Genomic DNA, 13470 nt, shown 5'->3' with positions numbered 1-13470 from the left:
CAATCCAAAGATTTTCAGCACATCTATTTTATACAGTATGATGATAGTTTAGTGCCTGTCTCAAAGGAACAAACAGCATTTTCCTTTTGCCAAAGGAACAAAGGACCCCACGAAGGAGGTGGAGTTAGTAATATGTATGCAGTTGTAGGGGATGAATTATGATTTTTCCCATCTAGACCTCTTTCCATTCTTCTCAATGTCATCACTACTTAACAATACCTAATTACTCTGAACAAAAATCTAGGAGTCATTCTTTATCATTCTTTCCTTCACAACTCTTATTCATCCATTCTCAATCCCATTAGTCTGTTTTTACAAAAGATACCTCGAATTCAATGACTTCTCACACTCCCTATTCCCATCAAGGCACAAGTATCTCTCACTTGGACTACTTACTGCATTAGCCCCTAACTGGTCTAGCCACCTCTACTCTACTGTTACAATTCAACAGTTCTCCTTCTTTTTGGTTTCACGATCCCTTCACATTCTTAAAAATTACTGATGACCCAATTAGATTTTATTTATGTGGGTTATACCTACTGATATTTACTGTGTTAGAAAGTAAAACCAAGAAACACTTAAAAGACAAGAACACACACACATTCAATTAGCTGTCAGAGCAATATCACCACATACCAAGTAGACTTTGTAAACTCTATTGCACCCCATAAGAGAATCAGAGTGAAAAAAGCAAATAACATTTCAGTAATATTATAATAGTTTGACTTTGCAGACCCTATGAAAGGGTCTCAGGGACCCTCAGTGTCCTTGGACCACACTTCAAAAACCAAAATTAAAAAGTATTATTGATTGTCCTCATGTAAAAAGTTTCTTATATAACTCACTGAAAAGCTATAAATTCTAATACTGAAAGTGCTTTTCCTTTGGTAAACTATGTGTCATTATTAAGTGATACTATTACCTTTACTGGAGGGCACTGAGAACGGCAAAAGTCATTGATCTTCTTCTGCAATGATAGTTTGATCTCAGTCAATACTACACACTGTTGAGAAGAATACAAGAATTAAAGATTAAAAAATAAACAATTATTTTGGTAATGTACAACTTCTAAATCAGAAGCATTTCAGTTTGCACTATGCTAAAAATACCTTGTTTCCTTGGTAAAAAATACTATCGTATTGTACTCCATTTTAAGGTCAATACCTTCAGAGGTACAGAGTAGCAAAAGTAAAAGTAACATATACAGCCATCTCTAGGTATCTGCAGGGGATTGGTTCTAGAACTCCCTATGGATACCAAAATCTGCAGATACTCAAGTCCCTTACATAAAATATCATAGTATATACAGGACAAAACCTGCCCACACTAAATTCAATTATCATCACAATTAGAAGCAAACCTTAATATCCTATGTGGCATTTACACAACCCAAATGGTTGGAGGTTTTTATTTTGGTTTTTTTTTTTCCGGTACGTGGGCCTCTCACTGTTGTGGCCTCTCCCGTTGCGGAGCACAGGCTCCGGACGTGCAGGCTCAGCGGCCATGGCTCACGGGCCCAGCCGCTCAGCGGTATGTGGGATCCTCCCAGACCGGGGCATGAACCCGTGTCCCCTGCATTGGCAGGCGGACTCTCAACCACTGCGCCACTAGGGAAGCCCCTTGGAGATTTTATTTTACCTGTTACTGCCATGGAGATGCTTAGTCATCAAAATATTAATTAAATGCTATCTTAAAACAACTACATTTTCAAAGAGATACATTAGTTGGCTGAGCTTTCTTTTACTTTTACTTCAGAGATTCAACAGATTCACAATATTACAACTTTTATTTATGACAGTGCCACCAAGTTCTATTATTTAAGATAGCAAATTATAATTTTCAATGCTTACTTTAATTTTTTATCATCACCCTGTGAGATAAGTAGAGAAGGTTTTAAAATTAGATTTTATCATAGCTAACTTAAACTCATAAAGGTCAAATATTTTCTTAGGGTCATTTATCTATCAAGTGGCAAAAGCAGGTTGACACGCTCAGTCCAGAGCTTTCCTTACTGCTGGTTTCCATGAAATGGATAACTCAGTTTCACTACAAATAACCAGGTATGGATTTAGTTTATCTAGCTTAGAATAGGGTGTGATTCCTACAGAGCGGTAATCCTCCATGGATCTCTTACTGTTTATATATCTCTCACTGGGTATGCCACGAATGCAAGGCTCTGACCATTCTTTACGTGGGCTGTTTCTCAGGATTGTATTTGCCTTGTGCAAACTTGAGAAATGAGGTAATGTCTCCCTCTGGGACAAAGAGCAAGCTTGTTCACTGCTTGCTATAAAACAGCAAGTTCCCCAAGCTCAATGTTCCTTTCCTCTAAAGGAACCCACTACATGTGCAGGCATCCGCTGAGCCCTCTGCACTGCACAGGTGGGATTTGGAGGAATGCAGGAGGAAACAAGGCAAATATCATGCTCACACATTTACCATGCTCTAAGTAATAAAGTCCTTAGTCTCTGATCCAGGAATCTCATGTTTTCTGCCAGCATCCATGAAATTGTAACAGGCTAACTTACTGGCTTGCAATTAGGGTAAAATCAAATTCTATTAGACCCAGTACATACTGAGTCTAATTTGTGTTTCATCAATGCTAGAAAATTCTCAACCATAATTTGAATATGCCTTTTTCTAGAAGTCCAATCTCACGAATTAGACCTTTTTATTCAAGCTCTCATTTCTTTTAATTTCTCTTTAGTATATTCTCTTATTACTGTGAGCTGTAGTTTTTATTTTTAGATTTAATTCTATTTATTTATTTATTTTGGCTGCATTGGGTCTTCGTTGCTGTGCGTGGGCTTTCTCTAGCTGTGGCAAGCAGAGGTCACTCTTTGTTGCTGTATGCAGGCTTCTCATTGTGGTAGCTTCTCTTCTTGCAGAGCACGGGCTCTAGGCGTGGGGGCTTCAGTAGTTGCAGCACGCGGGCTCAGCAGTTGTGGCACATGGGCTCTAGAGCACAGGCTCAGTAATTGTGGTGCACGGGCTTAGATACTCTGCAGCATGTGGGATCTTCCCGGACCAGGGCTCAAACCCCTGTCCCCTGCACTGGAAGGTGGATTCTTATCCACTGCACCACCAGGGAAGTCCCTGTGGTTTCACGAATCTCCTCAGCTCTATCTTTAGATTTATTAATTCTTATTCCAGTTGTATCTATCCACTGTTTAATATATTCATTGTTTTAATTTTTAGGACTATATTTTTCATTTCTAAAAGTTCTATTTGGTTATATCTGCCTGATTGCTTTCAATAGTGTCTTATTTTCCTGTTGTATATTTAATCCCTTCTTGTAAGATTTAGTCTGTTTGAACATCTATATTTTATAGTCCCTATCCAATAATTCTATTGTCTGAAATTCTTGGAGGTTTAATTCTATTGTTTGTTATATCCACTGACTCTTGATCATGCTGAACTGCTTTTTCCTGTCTTATTATTTTGTATTATGAACACCACCTCATAGGAGCTTTACATATTAGAATATACTGTGGCCTGGTTGAGGGTATATGCCTCTAGATCTTCTGTTTCTGTCTGGCATTCCAGCATATCACCAGCTTAGTACTACGCTTTGTGTGTGTGTGTGTGTGTGTGTGTGTGTGTGTGTGAAGATATTTATTGTGTACAAGATAGTTTACTGTCTTTTTCAAATTCTAAACCCTGTATAATTCATTCACTCATTAGGCTAAAAGAGGCCTTAAGAAGTTATTCAATATAATCTCCTGGATGCAGGCAAGTCTACATGATAATGTGCATAGAATTAAAATCAAGACTTAAAATCTTTAAAAATCACAAGGCAACTTCACAGCTTTCTCAATCACACTTGTTTCAAGACATAACAATCATCTCAAATATGTTATACACAAAAAATTACTGATCGGACATTCACAAAATATGCTTTGAATGAAAATAACATAGCAACAATTCACTCAGAGACACCTATATGGCAAAAACTATACCATAATACAAATCAGAAATAAGAGTTTAGGGTGAAAATTTGAAAAAGGTACAAATTTAAGGGCTGATAACCTAACTTTTCTTAAACTTACTGCTCTCTGTCTCCAAAGTTGTACTATATCAATGACAGTCTTCCACAGTGCCTCTTCTCTATAAAAGGTGAATATACCAAAACCAGTCCAACTGGGTAGTCATAGATTGTAACTAATGCAAGTCAGTTTTGTAAGGTGTATTTGATATTCCATCTACATAACCAGGAACTGTCTTAAATAATAACCATCCTATATTTAACCACAACCATAAATCTTATTCTGAATCAACCGAAGAAAATGCCCCAAAATTCTGATTTAATTCTATTTGAAAACCAATTCATTTCCATATAAACCATTTTTTAAAAAAGCTGGAATAACATTCTGAATTATTCATAATCCTGGGAAATCATTAACTTGGGCAGTGGTTGGAAACAGCATAAAAGAAATTATCAACCAACTTCTCTCACCCCTTATGTAAGAAAGAAATGTTACTTTAATAGTTAAGAAGGCAATGAATTGGCTGACAAGGGCCCATGGTCTATGGATGAATCTAGAGATGGAATTAGGGAATGGGACACCAACTTGTGTTGAGATGTAGAATCTTCAATATTTACCAAATCTTTTCCAGAGGTAATACCTTTGCTGGCTTGTCTTTCTTTTTTTCTCTCTGGTGAAACTATAAATTCTGAACTACCAATGCTCAATTTCTGTGACATTTCCACCACTGACACTGGAAAAAGCTTTGTTTTACAAAAAAATACACAAAGTACATTTTTCTGAGAAGCAGATGAACAGCTGGGGTATTCTGTGGATTTTTTTTTTTACCACAGCTGCTAACAGCCATTTGCTTAACTCTGCAACAAAAGCAACTTGAAAGAAAGACGTTTCCACAGTTTAAGGAAAAGAGCCAGACCAAAAAGGATAAGGGAAGCTGATGGAGAAAACTGTAACTTCCAAATGGTGAGGTCCTTAGGTTAATGATGCACTAGACTTACAGTCACACATTAGAGTTCACTCAGTATGACAAACACTAGGTCCATCCACCTCACTACAAACAACTCAATTTCGTTTCTTTTTATGGCTGAGTAATATTCCATTGTATGTATGTGCCACGTCTTTATCCATTCATCTGTTGAGGGACACTTAGGGTGCTTCCATGTCCTGGATAGTGTAAATAGAGCTGCAATGAACACTGTGGTACATGACCCTTTTTGAACTATGGTTTTCTCAGGGTATACGCCCAGTAGTGGGACTGCTGGCTCATATGGTAGTTCTATTTTTAGTTTTTTAAGGAACCTCCATACTGTTCTCCATAGTGGCTGTATCAATTTATATTCCCACCAACAGTGCAAGAGGGTTCCCTTTTCTCCACACCCTCTCCAACATTTAATGTCTGTAGATTTTTTTGATGATGGCCATTCTCACCAGTGTGAGGTGATAGCTCATTGTACTTTTGATTTGCATTTCTCTAATGATTAGTAATGTTGAGCATCCTTTCATGTGTTTGTTGGCAATCTGTATATCTTTGCAGAAATATCTATTTAGGTCTTCTGCCCATTTTGGGATAGGGTTGTTTTTTTGATATTGAGCTGCATGAGCTGCTTGTATATTTTGGAGATTAATCCTTTGTCAGTTGCTTTATTTGCAAATATTTTCTCCCATTCTGAGAGTTGTCTTTTCGTCTTATGTTTTCCTTTGCTGTGCAAAAGCTTTTAAGTTCCATTAGGTCGCATTTGTTTATTATTGTTTTTATTTCCATTTCTCAAAGAGGTGGGGTCAAAAAGGATCTTGCTGTGACTTACATCATAGAGTGTTCTGCGTATGTTTTCCTCTAAGAATTTTATAGTGTCTGGCCTTATATTTAGGTCTTTAATCCATTTTGAACTTATTTTTGTGTATGATGTTAGGAACTGTTCTAATTTCATTCTTCTACATGCAGCTGTCTAGTATTCCCAGCACCACTTATTGAAGAGGTTGTCTTTTCTCCACTGTATATTCTTGCCTCCTTTATCAAAGATAAGGTGACCATATGTGCATAGATTTACCTCTAGGCTTTCTATCTTGTTCCATTGATCTATATTTCTGTTATTGGCCAGTACCATACTGCCTTGATTACTGTAGCTTTGTAGTATAGTCTGAGGTCAGGGAAACTAATTCCTCCAGCTCCGTTTTTATTTCTCAAGACTGCTTTGGCTATTCGGGGTCTTTTGTGTTTCCATACAAATTGTGAAATTTTTTTGTTCTAGTTCTATGAAAAATGCCAGTGGTAGTTTGATAGGGATTGCACTGAATCTGTAGATTGCTTTGGGAAGTAGTCATTTTCACAATGTTGATTCTTCCAATCCAAGAACATGGTATATCTCTCCATCTGTTTGTATCATTTTTAATTTCTTTCATCAGTGTCTTATAATTTTCTGCATACAGGTCTTTTGTCTCCTTAGGTAGGTTTATTCCTGGTATTTTATTCTTTTTGTTGCAATGGTGAATGGGAGTGTTTCCTTAATTTCTCTTTCAGATTTTTCATCATTAGCGTATAGGAATGCAAGAGATTTCTGTGCATTAATTTTATATCCTGCTACTTTACCAAATTCATTGATTAGCTCTAGTAGTTTTCTGGTAGCATCTTTAGGATTCTCTATGTATAGTATCATGTCATATGCAAACAGTGACAGTTTTACTTCTTTTCCGATTTGGATTCCTGTTATTTCTTTTTCTTCTCTGATAGCTGTGGCTAAAATTTCCAAAACTAAGTTGAATAACTGGTGCGAGTGGGCAACCTTTTCTTGTTCCTGATCTTAGTGGAAATGGTTCCAGTGTTTCACCATTGAGATCAATGTTGGCTGTGGGTTTGTCCTACATGGTCTTTATTATGTTGAGGTAGGTTCCCTCTATGCCCACTTTCTGGAGAGGTTTTTTTTTTTTTTTTTTTTCCTGGAGAGTTTTTATCATAAATGCATGTTGAACTTTGTTGAAAGCTTTTCCTCCATCTATTTTTTTCTTTTTTTTTTTTTTTTTGCGATACGCAGGCTTCTCACTGTTGTGGCCTCTCCCGTTGTGGAGCAACAGGCTCCAGACACGCAGGCTCAGTGGCCATGGCTCATGGGCCCAGCCGCTCCACGGCATGTGGGATCCTCCCGGACCGGGACACCGTGTCCCCTGCATCGGCAGGCGGACTCTCAACCACTGCGCCACCAGGGAAGCCCTCTCCATCTATTGAGATGATCATATGGTTTTTCTCCTTCAATTTGTTAATATGGTTTATCACATTGATTGATTTGCATATATTGAAGAATCCTTGCATTCCTGGGATAAACCCCACTTGATCATCGTGTATGATCCTTTTAATGTTCTGCTGGATTCTTTTTGCTAGTATTTTTTGAGGATTTTTGCACCTATGTTCATCGGTGATAATGGCCTATAGTTTTCTTCTTTTGTGACATCTTTGTCTGGTTTTGGAATCAGGGTGATGGTAGCCTCAAAGAATGAGTTTGGGAGTGTTCCTCCCTGTGCTATATTTTGGAAGAGTTTGAGAAGGATAGGTATTAGCTCGTCTCTAAATGTTTGATAGAATTCACCTGTGAAGCCATCTGGTCCTGAACTTTTGTTTGTTGGAAAAATTTTAATCACAATTTCATTTTCAGGGCTTGTGATTAGATTGTTTATATTTTCTATTTCTTCCTGGTTCAGTCACGGAAGGTTGTTACTTTTGTAAGAATTTTTCCTTTTTCCAGGTTGTCCATTTTATTGGCATATAATGGCTTGTAGTAATCTCTCATGATCCTTTGTATTTCTTCAGTGTCAGTTGATACTTCTCCTTTTCATTTCTAATTCTATTGATTTGAGTCTTCTCCCTTTTTTTCTTGATGAGTTTGGCTAACAGTTTATCAATTTTATTTATCTTCTCAAATAACCAGCTCTTTGTTTTATTGATCTTTGCTATTGTTTTCTTCACTTCTTTTTCATTTCTTTTTGGATCTGATCTTTATGATTTCTTTCCTTCTGCTAACTTTGGGTTTTTTTCTTCTTCTTCCTCTAATTGCTTTAGGTGTAAGGTTAGGCTGTTTGAGATTTTTCTTGTTTCTTGAGGTAGGATTGTATTGCCATAAACTTCCCCTTAGAACTGCTTTTGTTCCATCCCATAGGTTTTGGGTCGTCGTCACTTGGTTATTTAGTAGCATACTGTTTAGCCTCCTCACGTGTTTGTATTTTTTAGTTTTTTTTTTCCTGTAATTGATATCTAGTCTCATGCCATTGTGGTCCGAAAAGACATTTGATACAATTTCAATATTCTTAAATTTACCAAGGCTTGATTTGTGACCCAAGATATGGTCTATCCTGGAGAATGTTCCATGAGCACTTGAGAAGTGTATTCTGTTGTTTTTGGATGGAATTTCCAATAAATATTAGGTCTATCTTCTTTAATGTATCATTTAAAGCTTGTGTTTCCTTATTTATTTTCATTTTGGATGATCTGTCCATTGGTGAAAGTGGGGTATAAATATCCCCTACTATGATTGTGTTACTGTTGATTTCCCCTTTTACAGCTGTTAGCATTTGGCTTATGTATTGAGGTGCTCCTATGCTGGGCGCATAAATATTTACAATTCTTATATCTTCTTGGATTGACCCCTTGATCATTATGTAGTGTCCTTCTTTGTCTCTTGTAATAGTCTTATTTTCAAGTCTATTTTGTGGATATGAGGATTGCTACTCAGCTTTCTTTTGATTTCCATTTGCATGGAGTATCTTTTTCCATCCCCTCACTTTCAGTCTGTATGTGTTCCTAGGTCTGAAGTGGGTCCCTGGTAGTCAGCATATTGTTTTTGTATCCATTCAGCCAGTCTATATCTTTTGGTTGGAGCATTTAATCCATTTACATTTAAGGTAGTTATCAATATGTTCCTACTGCCATTTTCTTAATTGTTCTGTGTTTGTTATTGTAGGTCTTTTCCTTCTCTTGTGTTTCCTGCCTAGAGACTTTCCTTTAGCATTTGTTGTAAAGCTGGTTTGATTTGCTGTATTCTCTTACCTTTTGCTTCTCTATAAAGGTTTTAATTTTTCTGTTGAAACTGAATGAGATCCTTGCTGGGTAGAGTAATCTTGGTTGTAGGTTTTTCTCCTTCATCACTTTAAATATGTCCTGCCACTCCCTTCTGGCTTGCAGAGTTTCTGCTGAAAGATCAGCTGTTAACCTTATGGGGATTCCCTTCTATGTTATTTGTTGCTTTTCCCTTGCTGCTTTTAATATTTTTTCTTTGTACCTAATTTTTGATAGTTTGATTAATATGTGTCTCGGTGTGTTTCTCTTTGGGTTTATCCTGTATGGGACTCTCTGAGGTTCCTGGACTTGACTATTTCCTTTTTCATGTTAGGGAAGTTTTCAACTATAGTCTTCAAATATTTTCTCAGACCCTTTCTTTTTCTCTTCTTCTTCTGGGACCCCTATAATTCAAATGTTGGTGTGTTTAATGTTGTCCCAGAGGTCTCTGAGACTGTCCTCAATTCTTTTCACTCATTTTTCTTTATTTTGCTCCCTGGCAGTTATTTCCACCATTTTATCTTCCAGCTCACTTATCTGTTCTTCTGTCTCAGTTATTCTGCTATTGATTCCTTCTAGAGTATTTTTAATTTCAGTAATTGTGTTGTTCATCACTGTTTGTTTGCTCTTTAGTTTTTCTAGACTCTTGTTAAATGTTTCTTGTATTTTCACCATTCTATTTCTGAGATTTTGGATCATCTTTACTATCATTACTCTGAATTCTTTTTCAGGTAGGTTGCCTATTTTGTCTTCATTTATTTAGTATTGTAGGTTTTTACCATGCTCCTTCATCTGTAACACATTTTTTTGTCATTTTTTTTTGTTGTTGTTGTTGGGTGGGGTTGTATTCCTGTCTTACTGGTTGTTTGGCCTGAGGCGTTCCAACACTGGAGTTTGCAGGCAGTTGGATAAAGCCGGGTCTTGGTGCTGAGATTAGAACCTCCGGGAGGCCTCACTCCGATTAATATACCCTGGGGTTTGAGGTTCTCTGTTAGTCCAGTGGTTTGGACTCAGAGCTCGCATCACAGGAGCTCGGGCCCAACCTCTGAAATAGGAACCAAGATCCTGCAAGCTGCAGGGCATGGCAAAAAAAAAAAAAAAGGAAAGAAAAAAAAGAAAGATTAAAAAGCAGTACAATATCAAAGAATAAAAAACAAAATAAATTTAGAAAGATAAAAAATATATTAGGAAAAATAAAAATATAATTGAAACAACTGCCAGAAGGTAAAATAAAACCATAACAGAAAAAGAAAGGGGCGGGGCAGGGGGCAGGGGAACAAGCCAAAAGAAGAGAACAATAACAAGTATAAAGAATAAAATAAAATTAGAAAAATAAAAGATTAGGAAAAATAAAATATAAATGAATGAACAACAGTGAATCAACAAGGTAGATAGAACTTCAATCTAAAAGAGGAAAAAGGAAGAGAGGAAAAAAATGAAGAAAAAAAATAGCCGTGGCTATGGGGTCGGAGTTTAGGCAGGGATGGAACTTAGGCAGGCGTGGGGTTAGGGTGGGGCGGGACCTAGGCTGGTGCAGGGGGTGACGTTTGAGCATGGGGCCGGGCCTAGGCTCAGGACCCACACAGCTGGAAAAGGCCTTGGGGGCGGGGCTTAGGCAGGGTGACGTTCAAGCGTGGGGCGGGGCCTTTGCTTAGGACCCAGTCTGTGGGGCTTCCTCCCGTCCTCATATATGTACGTGGTCCACCACAGGTGCTTGGTAGGTGCCCTAGTTGTGCAGAGACACGAATTCTGCATCCTCCTAGTCCACCATCTTGATTCCACCCTCTGCCGAGTACCTTCTTGCTTCAGTTTCTGATATATCCATTTCCCCGGGCCATCGGGCAGGCTGGCTCCTGACTGGTGCGCACACTCGCGCTGGTGGTCACGAAGACCGGAATTCTGCACCTGGAGAAACTTTTCGGCCAGCCGGGCAGCCACAGGGAGGTGGACAGGGGCAGTACTATGTTTTATGTTAAGTTCTCAGCTTGCGAAATTTTAGAATACAACGGATTATAAAGTTTACTCCAAACTTATGTGAGGGCAGGCCTATTGTTATGAACTCCCAGAGAAGATTTTTTTTTTTATTCAGAGCTCAAAAGAAAACAGACAAGCTTCTTGTTCTGATGGGCAAAGATTGTTCTCCTACACCCTTTCGTTAAGGGTGTAGCTTTCTGAGGTTCCAGAGAGTTACAAAAGGTGGTATGTCTCAATTACACTTTTCCATCACATATAGACAAATATTTATCGTTTTTGTGTGACCATTAATTCACAAGAAATGTGGTTACTGATACAGGCAAACCCTGTCCCTGAAAATGACCACAGCCAACAGTTAACTGGTCTTCTGTTAGCTACCTATTCATTTTTGGTCTCTGAGCACCTCCCTTACATATTCTGACCTCATGTAATCATTGAAAAGGAAGTATATTAAGCAGTTCTATTGTAGACAGTCTATGAAGCATCTCTGTAGCAGGATGGATTTCAAGCTATCCAGTCAAGAATGGAAGTCTACACTGATTTTTAAGTGGGTGTGATATTATGATTATAGTAAGAAATATATATTTTGGTCTTCATCCAAGGTTCCTGCCACATAGCTCCTACCACACTTGTAATTTCCTATATAAGAGCTATAGGTGCATCTTTTGTTATAATATTTAGTTTTGTCCTATTTCCTGAAATAGCTTCAGAGTGATAAAGATGAAGTGAATGTCTTGTTATTCATAACAAGCCCTTTCAGCCATACCTGAGTTTATGTTAATGAGGGGCTTTTGGAAAGCCCCTAAGGATGGGGGCTGGTTGTTAGAGGAACCAACCTTAGGATGTGAGGTTCAGAACTTTCAGCCCTATCTCCCAGACCTCTGGGGCTGGAGACTGACTTAATCACCAACGGCCAATGTGTTACTCATTCATGCTTACATAATGAAGCCTCCACAAAAATCCCTGAACCAGGAGCTTAAGAGAGCTTCCAAGTTTGTGAACATGGCATACCTGGAGAGGGCATGGGAGCTTGGCAACCCTTTCCCTATACCTTGACCTATGAATCTCTTCTATCTGGCAGTTCTTGAGTTATAGCCTTTTACAAAAAACTGGTGATCTAGTAAGTAAACTCTTTTCCTGAGTCTGTGCGCTGCTCTGGCAAATTAATTGAACCTGAGGAAGGGGATGTGGAAACCTCTGATTTATAGCCAGTCCTCAGAAGCACAGGTAACAACCTGGACTTGAAATTGGAGTCATAAAGGGGTTGGAGGGTGTGGGTTCTTGTGGGACTGAGCCCTTAACCTGTGGAATCTAACACTATTTCTCCAGGCAGACAGTATCAGAACTGGATTAAACTGTAGGACACCAAGCTAGGTGTCCAGAGAGTTGGAGAATTGTTTGATGGTGTTGGCGGGAAAACCCACATGCATATAGTCACACAAGTGCCAGAAGTATTGAGATCTTAAAGAAACACAGGAGTGCTTTTCCCTAGACGATGGATAACATCATAATTTAATCACAGGGAAAATCAGGGTCAATCTAGTCACTTTTAGAACTTTCAAGGTGCTGAGAAATTTTGTTTTTGTTACCTGACTTACACTGAATTGTTGGTCCACATTATTTACTTCCTTGTTCCTGGGTTATACATTACTCTCTGCCCATGGCCTTAGGAAGAGTATAGTGTGCTTTCCTGCTCCTTCACTTTGGGTTTGTCCATGTGACCTGCTTTGGCCAACAGACTATTAATGGAAGCAACACAAACAGAGGCTTAAAATGTGTTTGAATGGTTACACTCACTCCTTTGCATTTCTGCTATTGCTATGAGACCATGTCTTAGGTAGCCTCTTGGTCCAAGAGAGGTACACAGACCAGAACCCAGATTGTGGAGTTCAAGTTTAGCCTAGAACAGCAGAACTCAAACTGACATGCAGATGCATGAGAAAGAAATACATGTTGCTATAAACCACTAAATTTGGGTAGTTTTTCATGTACATTACTGTGAAAATAGCTGACCAATATATTTACTTTGTGAGTGGTTACTAGGCCCTTTCCCTAAAACGAAGCACTTGAAATGTATTAGTCTAAGTCTTTTTACCTGAAATTTTTTGAGCTGCTCAACAGACTAGGTTAAATTAGTTATACTATATTAATACATAATGATTTGCCTTGGAGTCTGTCAATAACATCTAATATAAAATGGAGTACCAACCTGGTATTTATGTAAGAAGGAAAGATCGGTAGTTTCATTTAAAGGAATAGAAGATGATGTGACATGAACATATGGATTTAATTCTGCAATACGTTGAAGTACAGCTTCAGCCCTAAAACAAGAAAAGAAAAAGAAAAAAGACTTTTACTACTCTTTTGTTCAATAAATATACTCAATCTTTCAAACTTGGACACTTTGATGACATCAGAAGAACGTGAATGTTACAAAGTTTCATGGGAATTTAAACTGGAGAGGAATAA

The 13470-nt window shown here is 38.1% G+C and overlaps 1 protein-coding gene across 1 annotated transcript in view; it reads right to left on the bottom strand.

Moving 5' to 3' along the window:
* The window catches only part of UBA6 (ubiquitin like modifier activating enzyme 6), an 80224-nt gene that overhangs the window by 43803 nt on the left and 22951 nt on the right, over positions 1-13470 (bottom strand). Inside the window, exons 6-7 of the mRNA XM_082652696.1 lie at positions 13211-13322; positions 923-1003 (exon numbers count right to left, since the gene is read on the bottom strand). Of these exons, the coding sequence (XP_082508822.1) occupies positions 923-1003; positions 13211-13322 (193 nt within the window). The remainder of the gene's footprint in view (positions 1-922; positions 1004-13210; positions 13323-13470) is intronic.

Source organism: Grampus griseus (genome assembly GCF_964374135.1).
Source record: "Grampus griseus genome assembly, chromosome: 4".
In the NCBI taxonomy this organism is placed as follows: Eukaryota; Metazoa; Chordata; class Mammalia; order Artiodactyla; family Delphinidae; genus Grampus; species Grampus griseus.
Note: the sequence above shows the minus strand (reverse complement) of the source record. Positions and strands in the feature narration are given on the sequence as shown.